This window comes from Colobus angolensis, unplaced genomic scaffold (assembly GCF_000951035.1).
Source record: "Colobus angolensis palliatus isolate OR3802 unplaced genomic scaffold, Cang.pa_1.0 Scaffold322, whole genome shotgun sequence".
NCBI lineage: Eukaryota > Metazoa > Chordata > Mammalia > Primates > Cercopithecidae > Colobus > Colobus angolensis.
Genome location: NW_012116511.1, coordinates 1,714,232 through 1,741,674, shown reverse-complemented (window position 1 = coordinate 1,741,674; position 27,443 = coordinate 1,714,232). Strand labels below are relative to the sequence as shown.

Here is a 27,443-nt window from a genome sequence, read left to right as displayed (position 1 = left end):
CACCATGCCTGGCTCAAAGTAACATTCCATCTCTCTATTTATTCTTGTGTTAGTTTAACTTCTGTGTTTCTTTAACTTAATTATTCTAGTTAGTTTAACTTTTCACATTTTTAGGGTGGGTGACAGGTGCTGGAAAAAAAAGGGATGTGGTGAGTATTCAATTTTTAAGCAATTCCAAACCCTTTAATTGGTTTGATATGTAATGATATATGCATTGTAATGATGTGGTTATTAAATAAGTCCTCCATAATTTTCAATTCTCACCATTTTCCTTTTTTGTATCAGACTTTATATTCTTTTTTTTTTTCTTGCTCTGTCGCCCAGGCTGGTGTGCAGTGGCACAATCATGGCTCACTGCAGCCTCAACCTCCCAGGCTCAGACAATCCTTAAGCCTCAGTCACCTGAGTAGCTGGGTCTACAGGTGCATTCCACCGTGCCTGGCTAATTTTTGTATTTTTAATAGAGATGGGATTTCGCCATGTTGGCCAGGCTGGTCTCTAACTCTTGGGAGTGATCCACCTGCCTCAGTCTGCCAAAGTGTTGAGATTACAGGCATGAGCCACCATGCCTGGCCCAGAATTTAGATTTTTAAGAGTTATTTAAGAACTAAGACTTAAAAGTTAACTCCTGAAGTGAGAACTGCCTATTTATGAGCTCCATATTTGTGCTAGCACAGTTGACAGAAAAGATCTCCTATTCTCAGTGCCCTTCTTTTTCTTCTTTACACCCATCACACCCAACCCTGCCAGCAACTTACAGCATGAGGACAACATTCACTATACTACAGGGCAATGTAAGAGTGTCTTGAGAAAGCGCTGCCCTGTGAAATGGATTATGTCAATCTTATGATTAATTCATGTTGAACATGCTAGATTAAAGAGCATTTCATGCATATTATCTCATTTCATAGTATGGTAGCTTGTCTTCTCTTTATACTTCTCTCTTATTCTTTAGCCCATTCAGAGCTAGAGAAAACATTTCTACGTATTCTATTTGTGGATATTTTTCATGGAGGATGGCAGGAGGTAGAGGTAGATAAGAGGCTGAACTTCAAGTATTACAGAAATTTGTTGACATGTGGAAACGTGACAAGTTCTCTGCAAGTATGTGCACTGTTTAGACCAAGTCTTTTTAACAAGGATAGCTTGTGTGGATTTGTAGATAATGAGCTAGCTACATTCTTTTACTTGAATGTTATTGAAGAGTTCAGCTGTAAACCTCACAGTTTAAAATGTGAAAACTAAGAAAAACAATACAAGTAGCCATGGAGAGTTCCTGTACTGATGAGGTCTCTTTGGGATTTGAGGAAAAGAAGTGAACAGAGAAGGAAAGAATAGAGGAAAGGAAAGTGATTTCCCTAGGAGCTTTAGTGCTACACCTTTAAGAGCTAAGTACAGTCAAGGCCAAAGGGTAAAATGATTGGATACTGATATGTATTTAAAGAGAAAACATACATTTTTCTGTTTAGACATTAATGTATAAATATTACTGTAAATGCCCAAGACCCACCAAAAGAGCTTAAGTGCAGTGTTAACAATAATTCAGTTTCTCAATAAACATCTTGAGTAGGGCTTTTATATTTTAGAAGATTAAAGTCAGTGCTATAAAAAATATCTTCCACTTATTCATCCATAAAGAAAATCAGGACAAATAAGCATCAGATGTGATTTTAGCCCACATTTATTAGGGGAATTATTGACTCATGAAAGAAGAAAATTATGCAGTTTCTATGATGATTCATTGGTGCTTTCAAGAACAAAGATGCCAGTTTTGATAAATGCAACATAAATCTCTGCTCAGGACCTAGGAAATTCAAGAGATGCTCATCAACGAATTATACGCACTCCTGAATCTAAGAACTCATTTCCAAATGTCAGCCACCAATCTGCAGATAGAAACGACCATTGCTTTATTCTGACCTGAAGTTAAACAAGTGACGGTGTGAGGGTGAAAACGTTTTGGCCCCATTACTAATTTGGTGCACTATCTACTTCCCTAAACAAGGCTTTGGGAAGCATGGCTTCCTCCATAATTATTCCCAACCATGTCACTGCTGTAATCAACAGGTGCACTACCACGCTAAACTCCCCAGCCAAGTCCTGTCTGCCTACAACTTGTAACCTGCCAAGCAAAGGCAAATGAAAAACAAGCCTATCTGTCCTCCTTTCATACCTCATTTTCACCATTATCTATTTCGAGTACTTTAAAAAGTCCCCACAAGGTGGCAGAATTGTAACACGTTGAGATTGATGAGCCTCTACTGAGACCGTGAATTTTTTTAATTATTATTCTTGTTTTAACACATTTGAGAGATTAGTGTGTCCAAAACAACACAGGTAAAGCCTCATGTCCGTAGAGATGAGGATGCCTTCACGTATACACTAGCTTAGAAAAGGATGATTCATGTTGCAATGACCATTCTTTAAAAGTTCCTTAAAATTACCTCATTAGATGTTTTCTCTTACCCTTTTGTCTTAGCTTAGATTTTAATGGCAAGCAGAGTTGAAAACATCCTTAATGACAAGATCATTTTATTTCTGAGCAAAGCACGGGGCAGTGTCTGTTCCATCTCACTTGTTCCCCCTTTAAAAAGCTAGAAGGAAAAAGGAAGCTTGAGCTGCTGAATGAGCAGCTCCACCCACTGTGGAACATGAGGCAGAAGGAAGAGAAGAGGAAGCAACACCGGGCAAACCAATAAACTGGTGCTGCCCTGATTCCATCATGTTTTTTTCTTTTGGAGACAGGTTCTTGCTTTATTGTCCAGGCTGGAGTGCAGTGATGCAATCGTAGTTCACTCTAACCTTGAACTCCTGGACTCAAGCAATTCTCCTGCCTTAGCCTCCCAAGTAGCTGGGGCTTTCAGCATGCAACAACATGCCCAGCTAATTTTTTTTTTTTTTAATTTTTTTTTGGTTGTTGTTGTTCTTTTGGAGAGACAGAGCGGGGCAGGGGTCCTTACTTTGTTGCCCAGGCTGGTCTCAAACTAGTAGCCTCAAGTGGTCTTCCTGCCTCGGCTTTCCAAATGCTGGGATTCCAAACATGAGCCTCCATGCCCAACAGACTTGGTTTCAGTTTACCCAAGGAAAAGTGATGCAAGGAAGAAGACATCCTTTAACCAAGCAAGGGGGAGATCTAGATTTGTACAAAACACTGTCAAATTAGAGGGTGGGGAATTTTTGTCCCACTTAAATCCTGAGGTACACACATATAAAAACCCTCCCACACCAGCACTTCTCAGTACTTTTCCAACTGCCAGTGTAATAAAGGAAGGTGACAGAAGTTTTATTAAAACAACATCCATCCTGTTGCAAATCAATGATAGTAAACATCACCTTGGATGTCCTTAAAAACAAAGGGCTATACACCATAATGGCTTTAAACTTTGAGGTTACATGTTAGAGTGTCAGTTTGGTACAACTATTCCGTAACATTGGCTCATCTGAGAACACCGTTTTATTAAGCACTGCTTCTGCCTGCTTCTCCAGGGCTGCCCGTTGCAGAAATGGAGGATCTAATCCAGGAGGTGCTGTTCTTCCTAACAATGACTCTTAAAAGAACTTTGACAAAGTCCTTGTCCTTTTCTGGTCAAAGGTTTTTTTCTAAAATGACTTGACCAGTGCCTTGTCCATCTAGAAAATCTGATAGTATACGACAAAACAAAAACAAACAAAAAAACCGCTGCTTAGCTCGGGACCAGTTTTGGAGACACCTGTCCAGTCTACCAGCAATCAAAAAGTCCCCTACAACATACAGCTGCTACCAGGAGTGTACAACTGCCACCTTGAAATTTGTTTTAATTTTAATAGAGAAGTTATATTAACATTTACCTATAGGAATCAGACAAGTGACTGTAACCGCAATAATATGGACATAACCCACTGGTGGTTCTCTTTTAAGCTACACGTAATTGTTTCCTAATTCCTCAGCATCCATTCACGATTTTAATCCCTCAATTTTCAGAGCTGAGGGTGTAAAGATGTTTCAGTGAAATTCTGTCCCCAGTGGACTCACAGCAGATAAGATTCTCTTAGCAATTTCTGAGGAAGACTGCAGGCTCCGCATGTTTGTCGAGATGGTCCTCTGTCCGGGAAGTATCGTGAGAGGTTGATAAAAGACCCCAATTCTATTAATAGGAGTATTCATGACTGAGATCTTAAGCTACCGAAGCATCTCCATTCGGGCTCTTTTTGCAGGCAGCGTAATAAGAAAGGTGCCGCATGCTGACTCTAAAAGAGGCCATTCAGCTGTGCGAATGAATAGCATTTTCCTGTTCTACCCACGGGGTTTTGCATAGCTGTGTGAATTTCGGCCAGTCTGCTCTTTATAACTGACCATCTCCTGGGAAGCAAGAAGGGAAATACTTCCATGAAGACCAATTTTATAGCATTTCAAAACACTTTAAGCCTTTTACCTGCTGTGGCAGAGTGCTTCGTTTGACTAAGATCAAGAGAAAAGAGAACAAGGCTTTTCCTCATCAAGTAAAAATTTCCTGTGTGCTGATGAGTCATCTCTGAGGTACACTCTTTGGGAAGAACACTGTGCATCAAAAGCCTGCCTTGGGCTGCTTGACAACCTCTGCTGAGTCAGCACTCACTGGGGCAGTGGCCCAGCCAGAGCTATTAAGTGCAGATCTTAAAAACAGATGTGTTGGTGAGAGTGTGCAGGTCATTTTCTCATGTACTGCGTGTTCTAAGAGACTTCCTAAGCAGCCTGTATATCGAGCTATCTTGCGAAAAGAGAGAACAGGGAAAGGAATTGTGGCTTTGGTAATTTAAGGAGCCTGATTATTTATGGAGCTGTGTGTTATGGTAGCCAAATGTGATCTACTTAGCCAGGACTGCTGTATGCTTTGCAAGACCCAATGCAAAATTGAAAATGCAGGACCCCTCATTGAAAAATTATTAAGAATTTCAAGATGGTGACAGCAGAGCATTAAACCACGTGACTGCACAGCCCTGCACCTAGCTCTCCCCCTTCAGCACCCTGGGAAGCTGATCTTTGAACAGTGGCAGTTGAAATGGTGTATGGTGGGTTACATTTTTAAAATGTGCTGGGTTGCCTAGCAACTGGCAAGGGCCTGAATGGGCTGACATGCAGGTTTAGATACACCATCTTGAAAGTCTAAATTCATGGAAACCTTCTAGTGGACTGATAATTTTCAAGAAAAAGTAATATACTGGGAGATGGAAATGGGGAGGGCAAGAAAAAAACACATTTTTCTACTGTTATAACCCAAGTGGCTAGCTTGTCATTTTCACTGTTCGATCTTCTAAGAATAGAACTCTTCATACGTGAAGGAAAAATGAAAGGGAAATTCCAGTTTTCTCAGAAATATAAATAAATTTTTAGAGGATAATGAAACTATGAATTAATCAATAAATATGTCTGAGCACATTCCTTTAGCAATTCAAGGGTGTGATACAAGAAAACTGATTCACGCTCACTGAGCACTTGATTATAAGTACTAACTATGCAGTAGACTACAGAGATGAATAATGTACAATTTTTATTCTTAAAGAATTACTCTAATATGTAAGAAGCAATTAGACAGCATCATTACCTTTTTAAAGAACAGTCCATAATCTCCTGTCTTTCTCTCCTGGGTATTTTACAGGGTCCTTGTGCTGCAGAATCAGAACCAGCTCTTTTGATAGGGAGCAAGCAGTTCGGGCTTTCAAGAAACAGTCACATTGCAATCGCATTTGATGACACCAAAGTTAAAAATCGGTATGTATCATCCTGAGACACTGGGAAAGAACTGATAAATGAAGAACTGAGTATTCGTGTTTAATTAAGTTTAATCTACTACACTTATTAATTAATGAAGCTAGCTTTTCTTTTAATTTACTGAGTACAGTAGAGAATAGAATGTTATTTGAGCCTGAGGAGCCCAATTTAGGAAATCAGTAGTTCAGGACATTCCTCATCTCTGAGAAAGTTTTACTCTCCTTTTTGAAAATGCAGCCATGATCTGATGCCGCTCTATTTTAGCATGAGAATGCTCTTATTTTTCTGTTTGACTTTGCATGCTTTTGTTTCACAGTCTCACAATTGAGTTGGAAGTAAGAACCGAAGCTGAATCCGGCTTGCTTTTTTACATGGCTCGCATCAATCATGCTGATTTTGCCACAGTTCAGCTGAGAAATGGATTGCCCTACTTCAGCTATGACTTGGGGAGTGGGGACACCAACACCATGATCCCCACCAAAATCAATGATGGCCAGTGGCACAAGGTAATAGTCCCCTGGATATTGGCAGTATCCTAAGGGAATTAGTGAGTGACAGCCATCAGCATTCTCCTGGTGCCAGTATATTTTGCCAGAGCAGACACTGACTCTGGCAGAAGCTAAAAATAAAATGAGTGCCATATACAACTACCACAATCTTGGAAAATGTGCTCAGACCTGTGTAGGTTTACATTTGACCACTGACATGCCTCATCGTGGTTCTATCACTGCTCTATGGCTGTGGTTCTCAAACATCTACCCATAAACTGAGGCCAGCTGGCTGAAGACATTTCCACCGCTCTAAGTGAGAAACGTAGAACAACAGAGAGTGTTCATCATAAAGCTCGATGTATTCGATCTGAAGGAATAATATTTATGCTGAGATTATATTATAGCATTTTTATGGTGGCTAAAAGGCCTTTCTATTATGAAATAGTATTTGCCAAAAGCAAAAGTTGGCAACACTAAAATGGGTCCCAAGACTCCCCACCTAACCACACACTGGTCTGTGAAAACCAGGAATCCAGGAATCTCTGGTTTATCGTGTTTAAAGGGCTGTAAGGTATCATTTCTACTGACAGTTATTTGGAACCATTTAAAAAACGTTGGCCTTATACCCAGAAACTGGTACTATTATGGGCACAGAAGGCTCGTTTGCCAGCTTACTGTCCTCTTTGGCATGACTGCAAATAGATAATATAGTGCCTGATTAAAACAAAATCTCAACATTTGTCTCTGCACCTGCGGTAGCCTATTAAAGTAAAGCTTCCCTAGGTAGACCAATAAAATTTTTAATTTTCAGAGTACGATATTATTAGATGTTAGATTTGGTTAATGTTAACATACTTGGACTTGTCATATTCTAGAAAGTCAAAGAACCTTAAAAAATGCAAAGCCAACCAATTTGTTATCATGGAAATAAGAAAAGGAATCTTCATTTTTGCTGGGAGCTTATGACTAGCAAATACGGATCCAAATGAAGGAGCTCTCATTAAGATTTCTTCCATCTCTAGCTAATAGAATAATAAATATGACACTCGAGAAAAAGACATATTGTTGAACCACAATGAGGCTGGGATTAAGAAAGGGAACTTAAATACTATAATTAGTCAAATTAACAATGGATTTTATTTTTGATGGTTTTTTAAAATTACTTCCCAAACCAGAATAAATATATGTAAAATGAAGTGTTAAATTACTCTGATCCTGACCCAGACTAATTTTTAAACCATTATGGTACTTTAGCGTTTTACAGGCTTTCACGTTCCTTTACCTAAATTCAGACTTGAGGTTTTTATACTCCAGCCAGTCTTTACACCCCTTATTTCATTCTGTCTCAGAAGATAATTCACTCCACCACCCTAATTTCAGCCTCAGTCAGTTCTCTATCTTCCTCCCTGACTTTGTACTAATCAGGTTCTGCAGAAAGAAGTGCAGCTTATTTGTGCCACTCTTTCTTTAATTCTGCACAAGAAGGGCCTGTTAGGCAAAGGGATGTAGCGTATCTGAAATCGTGTTGGGAGCCCAGGCTCCTTGCTCAATCAAACTAATGCACTTTTAAAACTGTACATGAATTTTGCTGCACTTAATTCATGCAAGTGCTATTAGTCTGCAGGCTTCCTTATAACATTCCTCCCTCTCAACACATATCCACACTTGGGAAACCACTGAAGAGACTTCAACCTAAAACTGACCCAGGAAAACTTGGTATTCTTTTGGTGATAGTAGTCATGGAAAAGACAGAATTTGAGATATTCTGTGAAATGGGTTTAACTTTCCCATATATAATGGCCTTAGCACATACTAAGCACTGTGTACATTGTTTCAGTTTTTCTTGGTAACATCGTTAAAGTCCTTATGTCTTATACTCTGCATATTTGAAATTTGGTCAGGATTGGCATTAATGACCTCTTTCTCTTTTGTAGATTAAGATAATGAGAAGTAAGCAAGAAGGAATTCTTTATGTAGATGGGGCCTCCAACAGAACCATTAGTCCCAGAAAAGCTGACATCCTGGATGTTGTGGGAATGCTGTATGTTGGTGGGTTACCCATCAACTACACTACCCGAAGAATTGGTCCAGTAAATATCTAATTTCTTCTTTATTACCTAAATATATGACTGATTCATTTATTGATATATTTTGATTTATTAGGTCACATGGGCCCATGAAAACTGATAGGTGAGTAGGAAGTCATCTTTTCTGAAAAGGGACAGGTTTTTTTTTTTTGAGATGGAGTCTTGCTTTGTTGCCCAGGCTAGAGTGCAGTGACACAATCTCGGCTCACTGGAAGTTCCGCCTCCCAGGTTCACGCCATTCTCCTGCCTCAGCCTCCCGAGTAGCTGGGACTACAGGTGCCTGCCACCACGTCCAGCTAATTTTTTGTACTTTTAATAGAGATGGGGCTTCACCATGTTAGCCAGGATGGTCTCCACCTCTTGACTTCATGATCCGCCTGCCTCGGCCTCCCAAAGTGCTGGGATTACAGGCGTGAGCCACCCTGCCCAGCGGACAGAAGGTTTTTTAGATTAGCTTATGAGAGACAATGCCACGGAACACTGAGTGGGGATTCTGGAGCCAGACTCTCTTGGTTTGAATACCTATTTAACTATTGACTAGCTGTGTGTTTTGGAGCAAGTTAATCTTTTTTAACAAAGATTTCTCTTTTGCAAAATAGGGTAATGATAATACTAAACACAAAGGATTGCATAAAGATTAAATGATTGAGTTGGGTGTGGTGACTCACACCTGTAATCCCAGCACTTTGGGAGGCCGAGGCAGCCAGAGCACTTGAGATCAGGAGTTCAAGACCAGCCTGACCAAAAACCCTGTCTCTACTAAAAATACAAAAAATTAGCCAGGTGTGGTGGTATGTGCCTGTAGTCTCAGCTAGTTCGGGGGCTGAGGCACGAGAATCACTTGAACCCGAGGGGCAGAGGTTGCAGTGAGCTGAAATAGCACCACTGCATTCCAGCCTGGGCGACACAGCAAAACCATGTCTCAAAAAACAAATAAATAAATAAAAATAAAGTGATTGGCATATAAAAAGCACTGAAAGATGAAAATGATGGTATGTATTCATGGTGTTTCAGTCATAGAGATTTAGCAAATATTGAGAGATGCAGTAGTTTAGAGTACAGTTATCCAATTTTGGATTCAGAATTTAAAGCCCTCACAGTTTTGTAAATCAATATTCACCAAATAATTTTTTTATCAGAGCATGTGTCCTAGTTTGCTTTGGAAAGTGTTACTCTGAGAGAAGCATGGGGGATTGATTGGTGCTTTTAGAGAACACACTAGATACAAATGTGATACATTTCTGTACTCAAATTAGAACACATGATAATGTAGATTTGTTCACTCATCAAAGACAATCACCCATTATAGTTGTAATTCTCAGCATTTGGCTTCTCTTGTGCATGATCAGTATTACTTTCCTTTCATAGCTATTGGATATGCTTTTTAGGTCTATCAAAAACAAAAGTCTCTGAAGTGACACTGGTAAAAGCAATTCACTTGAATTTCTAAAAACAGATAAAATATAATGGACTAGAGGATGATTGAGTTACTTCTAAATTCCTTGACTCCCCAATGTTTTGTGCAAACTTTCAAGTTTTATGCATATTTGCATTTTCTTAGGGGAGGGTCTGCTGCTTTCATTAGATATGCAAAAGGAAGAAGCACTGAACCAAACCTAATTACCTTTTCAAATAGAAATTGAACATAGGTTATGACAAAATGTGTATATAGTAAGTTTAATAAAGTATTAATAGAAACATAAAATCAGGAACATAGGAGACCAATTAAAACTTATGATACCCACATGGGGCCCATAGCTCTGTCAAACCAATGGAGACATAGTGTGCAGTATTTAGACTATGAGAACAGTCATATTCCAGGATAGATACATCTGAGTTGAGAAGCACAACACAGGATTTTCTGCATCCATGCCAGGAAGCCTGGTGGTAATAGAGAACCCAGGCAGCTTTGGAGGATGTCCTACCCTAAGACAACTGGCCAATAACCACACACATAGAGCACCCCGCAAATGATTGTACTCTACGTAAACGCTAAGTTCTGCTAAAACTTGACATTTGTTTCTTCTGATCTGAACATTTAGGTGACCTATAGCATTGACGGCTGCATCAGGAATCTCCACATGGCAGAGGCCCCTGCTGATCTGGAAGAGCCCACCTCCAGCTTCCATGTTGGGACATGTTTTGCAAATGCTCAGAGGGGAACATATTTTGATGGAACAGGTTTTGCCAAAGCAGGTAAGGCTCTTTCATTTCCTTCCTGTTGATTATTAACTGGATACAAATACTAACTTCTTGCTAGTACCAAATAATAAAAGTTCCCGGAGGCCTAAACTAGTATCCTTTATTTAAGCCAAAAATAAACTTGTGGAAGTAATTTCAAAAATGCTTCTTAAAAATTCATGTGTCTGATCCTGATAAGAATTAATAGAAGAAATAAAGTAAAGGTCTATTTAGATAATTTATTCTATCTCCTTCACTGGAGATTAAGAACAGCAAAATAAATAATTTTGCAAGAACACTCATATGTTTATACTATGTTGTTTTCCTACCTTCCAGTTTCTGGAGATATGTTTTTTTCTTCTTTTCAATTCCCTGCAAGGCTGTATTTCATAATCTCCTCCCCATCAACACACACCCATACACACAATGCACACCCATGTCTGTTTCTTGTTGATGGTGACGATGGCTGGCATCATTCCTGGCTTTCTCCACTCCATTTCCAATGAACATTTCCAGTATGGTTTTATATCACTGGTCATGAAGGTACAGCTAGGAAAAAGAAATAGGAAATAACCTCTACATAATAATTTTGTAATCCTTTAATTTTTAATTTTTGTGGGTACGCAGTGGGTGTATATATTTATGGGTTACCTGAGATATTTTGATATAGGCACGCAATGCATAATAATCGTATCAGGGTAAATGGGGTATCCATCACCTCAAACATGTATTCTTTATGTTTCAAACGTCTGATTATACTCTTTTAGTTAATTTAAAATGTACAATTCACCACTGCACTCCAGCCTGGGCGACAGAGCGAGACCCCGTCTCAAAAATAAAAAAAACAAAAAACCAAAAAAACAGAACAAAACAAAGTACAATTAATTTTTTTTAACTGTAGTTACACTTGTGCTAGGAAATACTAACTCTTATTCATTCAAACTATTTTGTATCATTAACCATCCCTACTCCTCCCTGCCACTAACCTTCCCAACGTCTGGTAACTATCCTTCTCATTTCTATCTCCATGAGTTCAATTGCTTTCATTTTTAGCTCCCACAGATAAGTGAGAACATGTGATGTTTGCCTTTGTGTGCCTGGCTTATTTCACTTAATATAATGACCTCGAGAACCACCCATGTTCTTGCAAATGACAGGATCTCACTCTTTTTTATGGCTTATTCATATCCATTATGTATATGTACCACATTTTCTTTATCCACTCATCTGCTGATGGACACATAGGTGGCTTCCAAATCTTGGCTATTGTAAATAGTGCTGCAATAAACATGGGAGGGCAGATATCTCTTCGATATTCTTTTGAGTATATATCTAAGAGTGGAATTGATGGATCATATGGTAGCTCTATTTTTAGTGTTCTGAGGAACCTCCAAACTGTTCTCCATAGCAGTTGCACTAGTTTACATTCCCACCAACAGTGTACCAGGGTTCCCTTTTCTCTACATCCTTGTCAGCATTTGTTATGTTGCCTGTCTTTTGGATAAAAGCCATTTTAACTTGGGTGAGATAAGAGCTCATTGTAGTTTTGATTTGCATTTCTCTGATGATCAGTGATGTTGAGCACCTTTTCATATACCTGTTTGCCATCTGAATATCATCTTTTAAGAAATGTCTATCCATCTTGTACCCATTTTTAAATAGGATTATTAGATTTTTTTTTCCTGTAGAATTGTTTGAGTTCCTTTTATATTCTGGTTATTAATCCCTTCTCAGATGGGTAGTTTGCAAATATTTTCTCCCATTCGGTGGGTTGTCACTTCACTTTGTTGATAGTTTCCTTTGCTATGCAGAAGCTTTTTAACTTGATGTGGTCCCATTTGTCTATTTTTGCTTTGGTTGCCTGTGCTTGTGGGGTATTACTCAAGAAGTCTTTGCCCATTTCAATGTCCTGGAGAATTTCCCCAACATTTTATTGTATTATAGTTTCATAGTTAGATCTCTTAGATGCAAGTCTCTAATCCACTTTGATTTGATTTTTGTATATGGCGAGAGATAGGGATCTAGTTTCTTTCTTCCACATAGGCATATCCAGTTTTCCCTGCACCATTTATTGAAGAGACTGTCCTTTCCCTAATGTGTGTTCTTAGAACCTTTATGGAAAATGAGTTCGCTGTAGATGTGTGGATTTATTTCTGGCTTCTCTATTCTGTTCCACTGGTCTATGTGCCTGTTTTTATGTCAGTACTATGCCGTTTGAGTTACTGTAGTTCTGTAGTGTAATTTGAAGTCTGGTAATGTAATTCTTCCAATTTTGTTGTTTTTGCATAGGATAACTGTGACTATTCTGGGTTTCGTATGAATTTTAGGAATTTTCTATTTCTGTGAAGAATCTCATTGGTATTTTAATAGGGATTATATTACATCTGCAGATTGCTCTGGGTAGTATGGACATTTTAATAATATTGATTCTTCAAATCCATTAACATGGTATATCTTATTTTTGTGCCCTCTTCAATTTCTTGCATCATTGTTTTATAGTTTTTATTGTACTTTCCTCTAAGTTCTAGAATATGACGAGGATGCCCACTGTCACCACTGTTATTCAACGTAGTATTGGAAGTCCTAGCTAGAGCAATCAGATGAGAAAAAAGTAAACCGCATCCAAGGAAGAAGTCAAATTATACTTGTTTGCAAATGACATGATTTTGTATTTGGAAAAGCCTAAAGACCCCACCAAAAAACCATTAGGACTGATAAATTCAGTAAAGCTGCAGGATACAAAGTCAACATACAAAAATCAGTAACATTTCTATATGCCAACAGCAAACAATCAGAAAACGAAATCCAGAAAGTAATCCCATTTACAGTAGCTACAAAGAAAATATAATAATATACTTAAAAATAGAATATTCAGTCCTGCAGTATCATAGAAACATGTATATGTTCATTAGAAATAAACTAATAAGCACATAATATGTGGAGATTATGATGGGAAACAGAGAAATAAGTAACAGTTCTTTCTATCAAGAATACATTATCAACTGGTAAGAAATTGAAAGAAGGCAAGTAAAAATGATTTAAGACATAAAAGCACAGTTCTGTAGATACTTAGAAAAAAAGATTAACTTTGTTTGGGGAAATCAGGAAACGTTTCATGAAGGAATCAGCATTTGAACAAGGATTCAGGTGATTTTAACACCCCCATACAAAGTAGCGGGTGATAGAAGAGTAGGACCCTCCAGCAAAATATAGGTAAGAAACCTGACCTACACAGAAGCAGAAAACAGAAAAACACAGGATATGCTAAATATTGAAACATTATGGATTATGCTGAACCCCGAATTCCATGTGCTATGAAAGTCTAAAACCTTCCCCCAAGATTTCTGCAAATTCACAGATGACTGGCATTCACTTAGTCAAATTTTGTGATGAGTTTCAGCTTCAGCTTCTGCAGTTAATGGACTGACTTGCCATCCTGCCTGGGGTCTTATAATTCTGGATCAAACCAAACCAGAAAATTACCCACTTCCTCTGTTTCTAATGGCCCTTGCCATCCCCTGAACACACAGTGTAATACAATTCACATAAGACTTGGGTGGTCAGAAGAGATCGCTTCACTGGAAAACATACAATTCATCTTAACCTTTGACATCTTTGTTCTTAAATGTTTGCCAGCGACCCAGTCACTGGGACTTTTTATTGGCCTCTTCATTCTTTCTGTCCTCAGCCGAACTTCCTCATGTCCTTCCTCTCTTCTCCTTACTTCTCCCTTTTGGTTTTATTTTGCAGAACAATTCAGCTTCTTCTACCCTTTTTTTTTTTTTTTAATTTATTTACAGAAGGGGTGTCACTATGTTGCCCAGGCACAACTGGCTAGCTTTTATTGTTAAAATCTGCTATAAACCCACCTTTGCCAATCCAAACCCATCAAGGTTCTCAGTAAAACAAAAGTCTTTCACATAATAGCTACCATCCTTCATTGGAGACAGCTGTGGCTACACATAGCATTTATTTCTAGAAGACTTGGAGAAAATTCCCCTGAGTAGTTCCCTGATACTCAATTCAGTTTGTGTGGTCTAGACAGATCTTAACAGATCACTTTGTTCCTAAGAGGCGTATCTTAAATACTTGCTCAAAGATTTTAAAAAATCGAAGAGTCAAATATGGAAAATCATAGAGAAAAGAATTAACTGGATAAGCAAGATAAGTCTACTTATGTCCCAGAAACTTCCCATCAACATTGTATTTACAGTTTCTCTCCGTATTAATAAAATGTGTGGCAACTTTTGAACCCTTTCAGATGATTGTGGCACCATTTAGTGTGCCCCACTAAAATTTTACTGAAAAATCACTGAAATGTTTTTCTTAACCCGATAGAGAGACTTCTAAGATAATAATACCTGACAGTGAGATTCTTTGAGTCAATCTCAGGTGTATCCATTTATTCAAATAATACATATTAAACCTCCATGATGTGCCAGATACTTTAGTAAGTACAGGGATAAAATGGTGAAAAGTATAGACAATGCCCCTGATCTCATAGAACGTACATTCCAGAAGGGAAGGCAGCCCAGAAAAGAAGCAATAACTATGGAGTGTGTTACAGGACACAGTGGGGGAAGATAGGCCAGGCAGGATCTGAAACTTACAGCCCTCATTAGAATTAGCTAGCATTTGAATTGAAATCTAATAAAAAGTCATGCATTGCACACGTTTGAATTAACAATCCCCATACTCTAATCCACAATATTTAAAATCTTCATTTTACAGTTGGTGGATTCAAAGTGGGATTGGACCTTCTTGTAGAATTTGAATTCCGCACAACTAGAACGACTGGAGTTCTTCTAGGGATCAGTAGTCAAAAAATGGATGGCATGGGTATTGAAATGATTGATGAAAAGGTGAGTGTCAGCAATCGAAACATTTCTGATTTCTTCATGATATTGTTGATGTGTAGATACCGTTCACGTGTGGCAAACTCGAATATTTTGAAGCCTGTCTGTATTCTTCGTTGGGAGAAAGCTAAATTGTATGTTTTCATCCTTCTGGATTATTTCAACTTGTGTATGTTTTCAGCATAACTATTGTATAGGCCAGTATAAACTTTAAATGCATTCATTCTACAGCAAGCCAATTATGTTGACTAATAATGAACCAAATAGTTTGAGATCTCAAGTTCTTACTGTGTTGCTATGAATACACTCTTATTCTCCTCTTAAGGAACACACAGTCTATGAAACTATTGACTCCAGTGGGAGAAAAGGCAGAGGTGTGTATCATCTAAAATTAGTCTGCCTCTTGTAACAGGCTAGGCATCTCTTAGAAGTCAAGGTAGCCAACTGACATATCAGTTTCTCAATTTTTTTAAAAGAGCATCCAGATACCATTTCAAAAAACAGCAAAATTTATAAAAGTAGTGTGTCAGTTTGATAATAATTGATAATCAAATTCTAAACACCTCTCTAAGCCCTGCAGTGAAACAACTTTGCACTATAGGCGGCAGGTAAAAAGAGATGGCAGAACAAGAAATTTCACAAGTTTTCTATTTGGCTATTAAATAGGAATTGTACTTTAACTCAGTTCACGTTTTCACCCTTAGTGTTGCCTCCCAAAAAGAAAAATCACATAGTGACTTGACTATTTTTTTCTTGCTTTCTTCCTCCTTCTGCTCAATTTTCAAACTGTCCTCAAACAAAGGTAATACAGGAAAAAAGATCCACCAGTTTAAAGGTAAAAAAGGGTGAACAAGAAAGCAACACTTAATAGTTTTACCAAATTTTCAAAACACACTTTTACTACATCTTTTTCAAGTAAGCTTCATTTCATCACGTGCTGTTACGGGCAGTTACCATCAACATGTCACTATCATGTGCATTTCTCACCAAGCTCCTTTTACATGCAAAAGCCACCCAATATAGTATGCAATATTGTATGCACCCAATATAGTATGCAATATATATGCCAACTCCACCCAATATAGTAAACATTTCAGTAATAATTACATCACTAGAGTTTACAAACTTTTTACCTATTTACTTGCATTTTCAATCTTTTTAAGACTTCATTTTTTTTACTTTGTCAAATGTGTTGCCAAACTAATGTTTTTAATGTTTCAATATGTTTCATTTCTTCACCAGCTTCAAAAGAATTCTGTCATCTCAAATTTCAGGGGCCTTTCCACCTTACTAAAAACAGATTTTTCTCATTTAGACCAGAACTTCTAATCTAAGTTCTTCATTGTTAGGAATTTAACTGGCCTTCTGGCTCAGGTCTTTGGCACCTGTGACATGAAACGGGCTCCAAAATGTAATTTATGTAACTCTTAATCTTGTATATAAAATGAAATCCATGAAGGAAAACACATAATTAAAACATCAGAAGTTTAAAATTTAAAAAATCCTTTACTTTGAATTTGTAAACCAAATTAATGAGTCACTTTAAACAATATCTTTTAAGAAAATTTTATAAGGTTCAGTAAGAACTCTCACATTCTAAAAAGCTCTGAGGTAGAATTTTTCCCTGTGTACACTAGGTCCTTTTCTTGTCACCTGGCCTCAAATTTTTCTGAAGGCAGAATTATTACCAGCTTTATGTATCTTGCCTATTAACTCCCAACAATTCCCCAAAGCAAAAACATAATTTGTGGCTCCTGGTGATTAGATTTATACTTTAATTTCTATCAAGTTTTAAAAATTTTTTCAATATGCCCAGTTACATCCAGTTCAAATGATTCTGGCCGATATCTTTCCCAGAGACCTGATCATTTTCATGTGTGAAACATCATGATACTTCTTGAATAAAACCATCTGTGACTGTTCTATTTCTTCCTTCCCAGCTGATGTTTCATGTGGACAATGGCGCCGGCAGATTCACTGCTGTCTATGATGCTGGGGTTCCAGGGCATTTGTGTGATGGACAATGGCATAAAGTCACTGCCAACAAGATCAAACACCGCATTGAGCTCACAGTCGATGGGAACCAGGTGGAAGCCCAAAGCCTAAACCCAGCATCTACATCAGCTGACACAAATGACCCTGTATTTGTTGGAGGCTTCCCAGGTGAGTGTTGGCTTCCCCAGCAGGAATGTCTTTACTCTCTTATGTTAGTGGTTTTGAAAACATTTATATTTACGTATGTCTAAGAATGTGTGCTTATGTGTACTTGCTCCCTAGCTTTAGAATCTGCTCCTATAAATAGCACCTTACCTAAAATTTCCAGTATGTAAAATGAACATATTATATAAACCACATGGGAATGAACTTTTCATGAGAACCCCCAAAGTTTCATTTGTGGAGAGATTGAAGCTAGAGGAAATGAATTTGGCTTATAAAAGATATGAGGCATTTAACAGCAATTGGAGCCAAACTTGGTGTTCTTTCTGATTTTTTTAAAATTAATATACCAGAGGAATCATAAAATGTTATGGAACTTATTTCCTCAAGTTCTGGAAATCATTGGGTTAAACGTAGCTAATTTCCCCCTTATGTTATTATAGAGTTTATATTTATATTACAAAGAAACCCAAGCAATAAATCCTCATTCAAAATCCTTCTCTAGCACATTAAACATAGCATGTGAACTGCAGAGATTTACCTCAAGTGCCCATAAACAAGAGTGGCCCAACTTGACGAGAAGTAAGCCAAGTGGCTCTTAATAAGTACTGTAATAACATAGCCTCCTGGAATGGTCTTTCATCATTTGTTGAGAGGAACTTTTGTCCCCGTTTATATAAAGCTCCTTTGCTTAATGAAACAAGCAAAATGTATATTCAGCAATTGTTGACAGAGCAATGTTGACAGAAATGCAATGGGGGCCCAACGACAGCTCCTCTTTCCAAAGTGCCTTCTGGGTTTTAAAAAGATCTTTTGCCTCAATCAGGATACATTCCAAGACGTTATGAAGGAGGTAATGTACTTCTCCATTCAGTCTATGAAATGGGATCCTAATTAACACCTAGTAGGCCTGCTGAAACAAGCACCTCCATAATAAGAGGAAGATTCTACATGAATTTCCAAGCTACTTAACCTTTAGGGATTTATTTTTACAATGTAAGAAAGTGATAAAGTCACCTTGAAAAAGTTCTAAGTCAGTACTTAAAAGTATGATCAATTGCTTTGTTTCATGAACTAACATTTTACAATTTTAAGTCACAACTGTAAATTTGTTCATCCCAAACCACTTTATTTCATGTCTTAAGATGTATAATTCTAGATGTTTTCAGATTTTATAATATATAACTATTAAAAAGTTGAGGCTGGGCATGGTGGCTCATGCCTGTAATCCCAACACTGGAATTACACTCTGGGCTGAGATGGGCAGATCTCTTGAGCCCAGAGTTGGAGAGTAGCCTGGGCAACACAGAGAAGGGAGGATCGCTGGAGTCCAGGAGGTTTAGGCTGCAGTAAGCCTTGTACCACTGCACTCCAGCCTAGGCAACAGAGCAAGAACCTGTCTCAAAAAAAATTTCAGTTGATCTTTCTTCACAATTCTATTAGTAAGGCTAAAAACAAAACCACTAACTTTGCATAAAACAGCATTCCAATTTAATCTCAAGCTAACAGGTGACTTTGAAACATGCTCTTAATATTTGGCGCAGGAGCATTTCAAAGCTGAGCCCTCTTGCGTTGCCTTTTTCAGATGACCTCAAGCAGTTTGGCCTGACCACCAGCATTCCGTTCCGAGGTTGCATCAGATCCCTGAAGCTCACCAAAGGCACGGGCAAGCCACTGGAAGTTAATTTTGCCAAGGCCCTGGAACTGAGGGGCGTTCAACCTGTATCATGCCCAGCCAACTAATAAAAATAAGTGTAACCCCAGGAAGCGTCTGTCAAAACAAGTATATCAAGTAAAACAAATATATTTTACCTATATATATTAATTAAACTAATTTGTGCATGTATATAGAATTCTTTCTGTATTCAGATGGTGCTAATTCAGACTCCAGACTGAATTTTAATTCAAGTTCTTTCTCAAGTCTATAAATATTAAACTGATTATTTCATTCTAAATAATTGCCTGTTTTGTGTGATTTTAAGGATAAAAGGAAACTGGCCATAAATTGTTGAATTTGCAACATGGCCTCCAGTCATCTCAAGGAAAGAGTTCAGATGTAATTTATGAAGGCAATTTTTTTTAACTTATTCCTATTAATACTTTTATCATCCTTTACCATGTATGTCAGCTTTGGCCTTCTGTCCAAGCCACTGACAGCAAGTGAATTTGGCATGTGTGATTGGGAGGAAATCAGTTCCCTTACTCTGTTTGTGAAAGAATTAGCAAATCATTTTCCTGACCCAAGTTCATTATTAGAGAGTTTAACTAGCCACATGAGAGACTAGCTTTTTATGCTGAAGGTAGAGGGTATAGATCAGATTCAGGCCAGAAAGCTTAATTATTTGATTTTCTTATTGATAATGATTTTTGGGCTTTGGGGAGATGCCAGAACCAAGCTTATGAATGACAACTAAGCACACATTTGATACTACAGTACTAAGATTTGGGACTCTCTAAGCCTATAGTGAATATCACAATTTACACCTAGGTGGAGAGGAATAATGCTGAAATGCATTTCTACTTATCAGGAAACAGTAAACCAGAAACTTAAAAGGCATGCTTCATTGAGTCTTTTGGAGTTGTAATTTGACCTAACAAATCCATTTGCTAAAAAAAGTTCTGTGTTTTGTTCTCCTTTTACCCATGATTTCAGTCATCTTCAAAGAGCTCTGTGAGAGGACTGGCCTTGATTTTATTCACCAGCTTAAAAAGGAAACGTTTCATTTGCCATCTTCAGTAGACAATGGTTGCAGTCTAATAATTCTGAACATGTAAAAGAACAGGAAACTTTCTTCTCCTATTTTAGCAAAAATTTTAGCAAAAAAGAATAATCCTCTCTGACAATGTTATCCACTAGGGGAAGGAAGGTGCTGTTTCCAATCGAGGTGATGACTGACATATTCACTATTTCACCACCGTCCAGTTGCTCAATACAATTTGTACACACAACTTCATTCTAGAGAAGCAATTCTCAACGTTGGCTCAGTGTTTTAGAAAAGTGCCTATGTTTTAGAAAAGGGCCTAGGGAGTTTTTAAAAATCTGGTGCCTGGTCCAGTGATTCTGATTTTGTCTAGGACATAGCCAGAGCATAAGAATTTTTTTTTTTTTTTTTTTTTTTGAGACAGAGTCTCATGTTGTCACCCAGGCTGGAGTGGAATGGCACCATCTTGGCTCACTGCAGCCTCAACCTCCCCAGTTCAAGTGATCCTCCTGCCTCACTCCCCAAGTAGCTGGGACTACAGGTGCACATCACCATGCCCAACTAATTTTTATATTTTTAGTAGAGATGGGGTTTCACCATGTTGCCCAGGCTGGTCTTGAACTCCTGAGCTCAAGCAATCTGCCTGCCTCAGCCTCCCAAAGTGCTAGGATTACTGGTGTGAACCACTGTGCCCAGTCAAGTATGAGGATTTTAAAAAACATTCCCAGGCAACTCTAATGTGTTGTCAAGGATAAGAACCACTATTCTAAAAAGAAACATTATCCTCCATGCCAACAAAGAGTTTTATAGTCATTCAAGAACCCTACTATTAGCTTTGTCTTGGTCATTTCCACACCTATTAAAAAAATAATATAGGCCAGGTGCAGTAGCTCACACCTGTAATCCCAGCACTTTGGGAGGCCGAGGCAGGAGGATCACTGGAACCCAGAAGTTTGAGACCAGCCTGGGCAACATAGGGAGACCCTGCCTCTACCAAAAGTCTAAAAATTAGCCAGGCATAGTGGCATGCACCTATAATCCTAGCTACTCCAGGAGGCTGATGCAGAAGGATTGCTTGAGCCTGGGAGGTCAAAGCTGCAGTAAGCTGGTGATCATACCACTGCACTCCAGCCGGGGCAACAGAGCAAGACTCTATCTCAAATGAAAGAGATATCTTTTTATATCAAACATTGAATCTAGGGAATTTAATATATAAAACATTGAATCTAGTGAATATCTTTTAACCAAACTTTAAGAAATAAAACTTTTGAAAACCAGTGTGTTTTAAAAGTGGAAACATACATCTGCACTAAACACTGACATGACTTTGGGGGCTTAATCTGGACACTGAGTGGGACAAATGGGAATAAAGATGTTGGGTTCCTTAGATAAAAAGCTAAAGCCTTTCTTTCTTGAGTCTTGCACAGAAAGACATGTAACAAAATGGAAAGCAAAGGTACTTAAATTGGCACTCCTATCAGAATAAAATCCTGCTTCAGTCAATTTGTAGGCAGAGGCCTCAGAATGATAGAATTGGACGTGAATTGAGATCAGCGAATACAGTGATTCTCAAGTCTAGCTAGATATTAAAATTGCCTTGGGTGCTTAAAAAATCTACATTTGGGCTGGGCACTGTAGCTCATGCCTGTAATCCCAACACTCTGGGAGGCCAAGGCAGGAGGATTGCTTAAGCCCAAAAGTTTGAGACCAGCCTGAGCCACATAGTGGGACCTTATCTCTACCAAAAAAAAAAAAAAAAATTAGCTGGGAGTGGTGGTCCTCACCTGTGGTCCCGGCTACTTGGGAAGCTGAGGTGGGAGGTTCACTTGAGCAGGGCACGTTGATACTGCAGTGAGCCAGTGATTGTGACAGTATGCTGCAGCCTGGGCAACAAAGCAATATCCTGTCTCAAAAAAGAAAAACAAAATTGACATCTGGGTGTCACCCCAGCCCAATTAAACTATAATCTCTGGGTAGGGCCCAGGCATTGGCATTTTCTAAAAATCCCCACTTGATTCAAATGTGAAACCAAGACTGAAAACCCCTGGGCTCCTGTCACCTCCACATTTTATGGGGAGGAATTAGAAGGAACCCAAGGATATTTTGATAGCTGTGCTCAAAGTCCAGCCGTAGTAAAGTTTCCCAGTGTAGTCCAGACAGTTGCATCTGGATCCAAGCAGAATTTACTGAATTAGGTTTGGGCAAAACTTGTCCCACACAACGTTCATACTCCAGAGTGACCCGTGAATTTGGATAACCAAAAATTGTCCAAATTTTAAGATCAGAAATAAGGACATTTTGGTTGGGCACAGTGGCTCATGCCTGTAATCACAGCACTTTGGGATGCTGAAACAGGTGGATCACCTGAGTCAGGAGTTCGAGACCAGCCTGGTCAACATGGTGAAACCCCATCTCTACTAACAATACAAAAATTAGCCAGGCGTGGTAGGGCACCTGTAATCCCAGCTACTCGGGAGGCCGAGGCAGGAGAATTGCTTGAACCCAAGAGGCAGAGGTTGCAGTGAGCCAAGATCATGCCACTGCACTCCAGCCTGGGTATCAGAGTGAGACTCTGTCTCAAAAATAAATAAATAATAAATAAGGACATTTTATGAAAGAGAAAAGTTTCTTCTCTAGTATTTTTAATTAATTTCTGACCTCAAAAATCAAATTAATTCTTATCCCAAAACAAGATAAAATATTTTCTCCACTCAACCTTGTCCCCTCAATGATTTCCTCTCCTCCTGCCACCCACAGCAATTATGAAGAAAGCAGAAGACTTTTCATTTATTTTCCAAACACCCACTCCTACCAGGTTGTCAGCCTTCTTCTTTAAAAAGGTGCTTTGCACTTTAGGAGAAAAACATTTGTGAGGGGACTTTTATTGAAGTTACCATGGTGAACACCACTGACTAAAGAACAGAGCAGATTTCAGCCCCAAAGCACCAGAACACTGACAGACACTTAAGGCTTCAATTAGCGCTTTAAAAAAATGATCACTATTTTCTCCTACTTTGATTTAAGCTATTGTCCTCAACTACAGAACTCTTCCAGATTTCCTACTTACTGACCGAGGAAAAGAGGACTTTGACAAATTGAAATTCTCTTGATGTTATATGAATTATTTGCTGAATTATTTGGTGTATAATATAATCTGTGATTAACATGAAAACAAAACACAATACCATAATCCATTTTTGCAAGCCCTGAGTATACTCTTTTTTACTACCACTTGCAAAGGATATGACTCAACTGCTAATGCCACTTTTTAATCTCATGTTAATGTCTTTTAATCTCAGTTAAATTAAGAGAGATATAAAAACATATGCACTTTATTCCTTTGCTCAACTGAGATTAATACATACCTCACACCCAAGTGTACCTGGAGGGAAGCAATGCCCCAGGCTGGACCCTAAGTTCCAACTTGATTTCGGAATCTTGGCATGCAGGGTGGCAGCTCAGACTCATTCTTCGGCCTTTATGCCAGTTACCTAAGTGAGCATGATGTTTGTGCCCATTATTGATATGAGGGTGTCATTGGCTGAACTGTGTCCCCACAAAATTCATGTGTCAATGTTCTAAACCCCAGTACTTCAAAAAGTGACTCTATTTGGAGACAGAACCTTTAAAGGAATAATTAAGGTGAAATGAGTTCACTTGGATGGGCCCCGATTCAATATGACTGATGTAAGAATTTGAGAAGAGATTAGGACACAGATAGGCATAGAGAGAAAACCACGTGAAGATGAAAAACAGCCACCCACAAGCCAAAGAGAGAAGCCTCCAGAAGAAACTGACCTTTCCAACACCTTGATCTCAAACTTCTATCCTCCAGAATTGTGAAAAAATAAATTTCCATTGTTTATGCCACCCAGTCTGTGTTACTTAGTAATGGTGGCTCTAGAAAACTAATATGGAATGTTTCTTCACTAAAAATAATATTAAAAAATTTTAGTGCCGGGCGCGATGGCTCAAGCCTGTAATCCCAGCACTTTGGGAGGCCGAGACGGGTGGATCATGAGGTCGGGAGATCGAGACCATCCTGGCTAACACAGTGAAACCCCGTCTCTACTAAAAAATATGAAAAACTAGCCGGCGAGGTGGCGGGCGCCTCTAGTCCCAGCTACTCGGGAGGCTGAGGCAGGAGAATGGTGTGAACCTGGGAGGCGGAGCTTGCAGTGAGCTGAGATCTGGCCACTGCACTGCAGCCTGGGCGACAGAGCGAGACTCAGTCTAAAAAAAAAAAAAAAAAAAAAATTAAAGTATCAGCACATTTCAGGTTCTCTGAAGAGTGACATATATATCATAGAAATCCATTATTTTGAACAGTGACCATTATCACTTATGTAATGATTAGAAAAAGTTTGAGAATAAGAAAATCAAAGCACACTCATAACATACTTAAGAAAGTTGTTTCATATATTCTTGGGGAGATTAGAAATAGCTACATTCAGTTATAGGTCAGAATTAATACTTTTTGAACGTTTTGGTAGAATAGGCTCTCTTGAGAGCTAGTTTTGTATCTTTAGGTTTGAAGAACTGCTCATTCACCCTTGGACAAATTAAGGCCCTGTTTTATTTAGAAGAGTTATCTCCCTGAAGCTCTACATGTCTGCAGGAACACACCTAGAGATAGAAAAGGTGGTAGCAGTAGAAGAAGTGAGAAGTAATTAGACACTGATTTATTTTGAAGGTTGGGTTAGGCTATTTTTGCATCACTATAAAGAAATATATGAGGCTGGGTAATTTATAAAGGAAAGAGGTTTAATTGACTCACAAGAAGCATGGTGCCAATATCCGCTTGGCTTCTGCTGAGGGCTTCGGGAAGCTTACAATCACGATGTAAGGCGACAGGAAGTCAGCCCATCACATGGTGAGAATGGGGAGCAAGAGAGAGAGAAGGGGGAGGTCTCAGACTCTTATTAAACAACCAGATCTCCATGAACTAACTGAGAAAGAGCTCACTTATCACCAAGGGGGTAGTGCTAAACCATGCATGATGTATCTGCCCCCATGATCCAATCACCTACCATGAATCCCCACCTTCAACACTGCAAATCACATTTCAACATGACATTTAAAGGGGACAAACGTCCAAACCATATCAAAGGTGGACTAGTGCTTCCTGAAGGATCGCCTATGGAGTGTGACAAAATAAGGTACTGATAACTTGTGGTCATCTGGAAGAATAGGGTAGGTATTACTGGGGGATGTGAGTGGAGTAGGCTTTTTGTGGAAAACATAACACAGAATTTAGTTTTAGACATGTTTAATTTAAACTACCCAGTAGTTATCTAAGTGCATCATGCCACAGGCAGTTGAACATAAGGGTCTGCCGTTCAAGGAAAAGATCTGAACTACAGATATAAATATGGGAATCATGAGAATATTGATGTTATTTATAACCACAAGACTGAGTGAGATCACTAAGGGAGCGAGTATAGAGGAAGGACTATGGACACACTCCCACATTAAGAGTATTAAGAGTATGGGCATCAGAAACATTATTCAGAACTTAGAAATAGGCAAAATAAATTTCTGGATATTCTTTCAGTGCAGTACTTACTGGGCTTGTCTTTCTATCAACTGGTCTGTTTTACAACTCCACATAGGCAAAGGTTAACTTGGGTTTTTGTCTAGTAGGGATGCAAATAAGTTATGTCTGGTGGAGAGATAAACCTGAAGGTAACAGTTTTATATCTGAGAAATCTTATCCTAATATTCTTTTATGAAATGTGTGTGTGTGAGAGTGTGTGTGTGTGTGTGTGCATATGTGTGTGTAGCTTCTCAAATTCTTATACCAGTTTTAACATTTTATTGGTTCCCTCATGGATTAAGTTAAATAAAATCTTTGACATGAGTTCACACTATCTTTGCCTGAGAGTCATAAATTTTTTAACTTTGAAAACTGGGAAAAAGGGAAAAGGAGTAACCAGCTGAATTTGCCCAGGTTAATTGAAAACTAAAAGCCAGTTCACACAATGTGTTTCTTTATGATTGAATTTTCTCAACACCTTGACCTTATGTTTCCACTGCTACATTTCTTATGAAGTAAATAGTATGTTTAAAAGTTACTTTAACGCTAAGGAGGGAAAAAAGGCTTAAGAGAAGAATTTTGGCTTTTTATTTCACTTTTATGGGCAATTATATTCTCCTGTTAGTCAGCCTCAGCTTCTAGACACAAACACACACACACACACACACACACACACACACACATCCAGTCTTACCTGTTTAATAATGTTGGAGCCAAGAACAGATTATCTGAAGCCAAATACACCACTGATTTTTATATTTCTTTACAGAAGTCAAACTCTTGAATAATAATAAAGGATTGAAAAAACATAGAATTTTTTTTTTTTTTTTTTTTTTTTGAGACAGAGTCTCGCTCTGCCCCCAGGCTGGAGTGCAGTGGCCGGATCTCAGCTCACTGCAAGCTCCCCCTCCCGGGTTCACGCCATTCTCCTGCCTCAGCCTCCTGAGTAGCTGGGACTACAGACGCCCGCCACCGCGCCCAGCTAATTTTTTTGTATTTTTAGTAGAGACGGGGTTTCACCGTGTTAGCCAGGATGGTTTCGATCTCCTGACCTCGTGATCCGCCCGTCTCGGCCTCCCAAAGTGCTGGGATTACAGGCTTGAGCCACCGCGCCCGGCCGGAAAAAACATAGAATTTTTAAATCATTTTGTTACTTTTGAATTACATAGGACAAAACAATAGTTTTAAGCAAAAAAATTATGTCAGCATATTATTTAAGATCACTTTATGTAATTAATTTGTATAATATTTAAAGTCTATTATCTTACATGTAACTTAAATAAAATTATTGACTTTAACATCACAAAAGAAATATCTGAACAGACTTTCACCGAATTTGGAGAACATGTTTTGGATTGACTTAATTAAAATGCAAACTACGCAACATTACAGAATTCACTGGAGCACCCTGATGGGCACCTCAGGGAGATGGGCAATCATCCCTGAAACTGAAGTATCCACATTAGAAACTGTTAACTGCTTATGGAGGAAAATACACCATACATATTAACACATGGTGAACAGAAAAGAAACACAATATTAAGTACGAGTTCCAAGTCAAAATTCACCAAGCAGATGCTACAAATTTTAGGTGCTGATGAGTCATTGTGCTATATTTTGCATAGGCAACTCTATAGAGTATGTTCCAGGGTTAGAACCACCAAGGACTTATTTAAATAAATAAATGACGGTTCATACATCTTTC

The 27,443-nt window shown here is 38.5% G+C and overlaps 1 protein-coding gene across 1 annotated transcript in view; it reads left to right on the top strand.

Annotated features, from left to right (window-relative positions):
• The window catches only part of LAMA2 (laminin, alpha 2), a 613,484-nt gene extending 594,029 nt beyond the window's left edge, over positions 1-19,455 (top strand). Inside the window, exons 61-67 of the mRNA XM_011951660.1 lie at positions 5,616-5,728; positions 6,045-6,234; positions 8,154-8,309; positions 10,349-10,502; positions 15,219-15,349; positions 17,284-17,506; positions 19,086-19,455. Of these exons, the coding sequence (XP_011807050.1) occupies positions 5,616-5,728; positions 6,045-6,234; positions 8,154-8,309; positions 10,349-10,502; positions 15,219-15,349; positions 17,284-17,506; positions 19,086-19,243 (1,125 nt within the window). The 3' untranslated portion in view covers positions 19,244-19,455. The remainder of the gene's footprint in view (positions 1-5,615; positions 5,729-6,044; positions 6,235-8,153; positions 8,310-10,348; positions 10,503-15,218; positions 15,350-17,283; positions 17,507-19,085) is intronic.
• Positions 19,456-27,443: the final 7,988 nt, after the last annotated feature.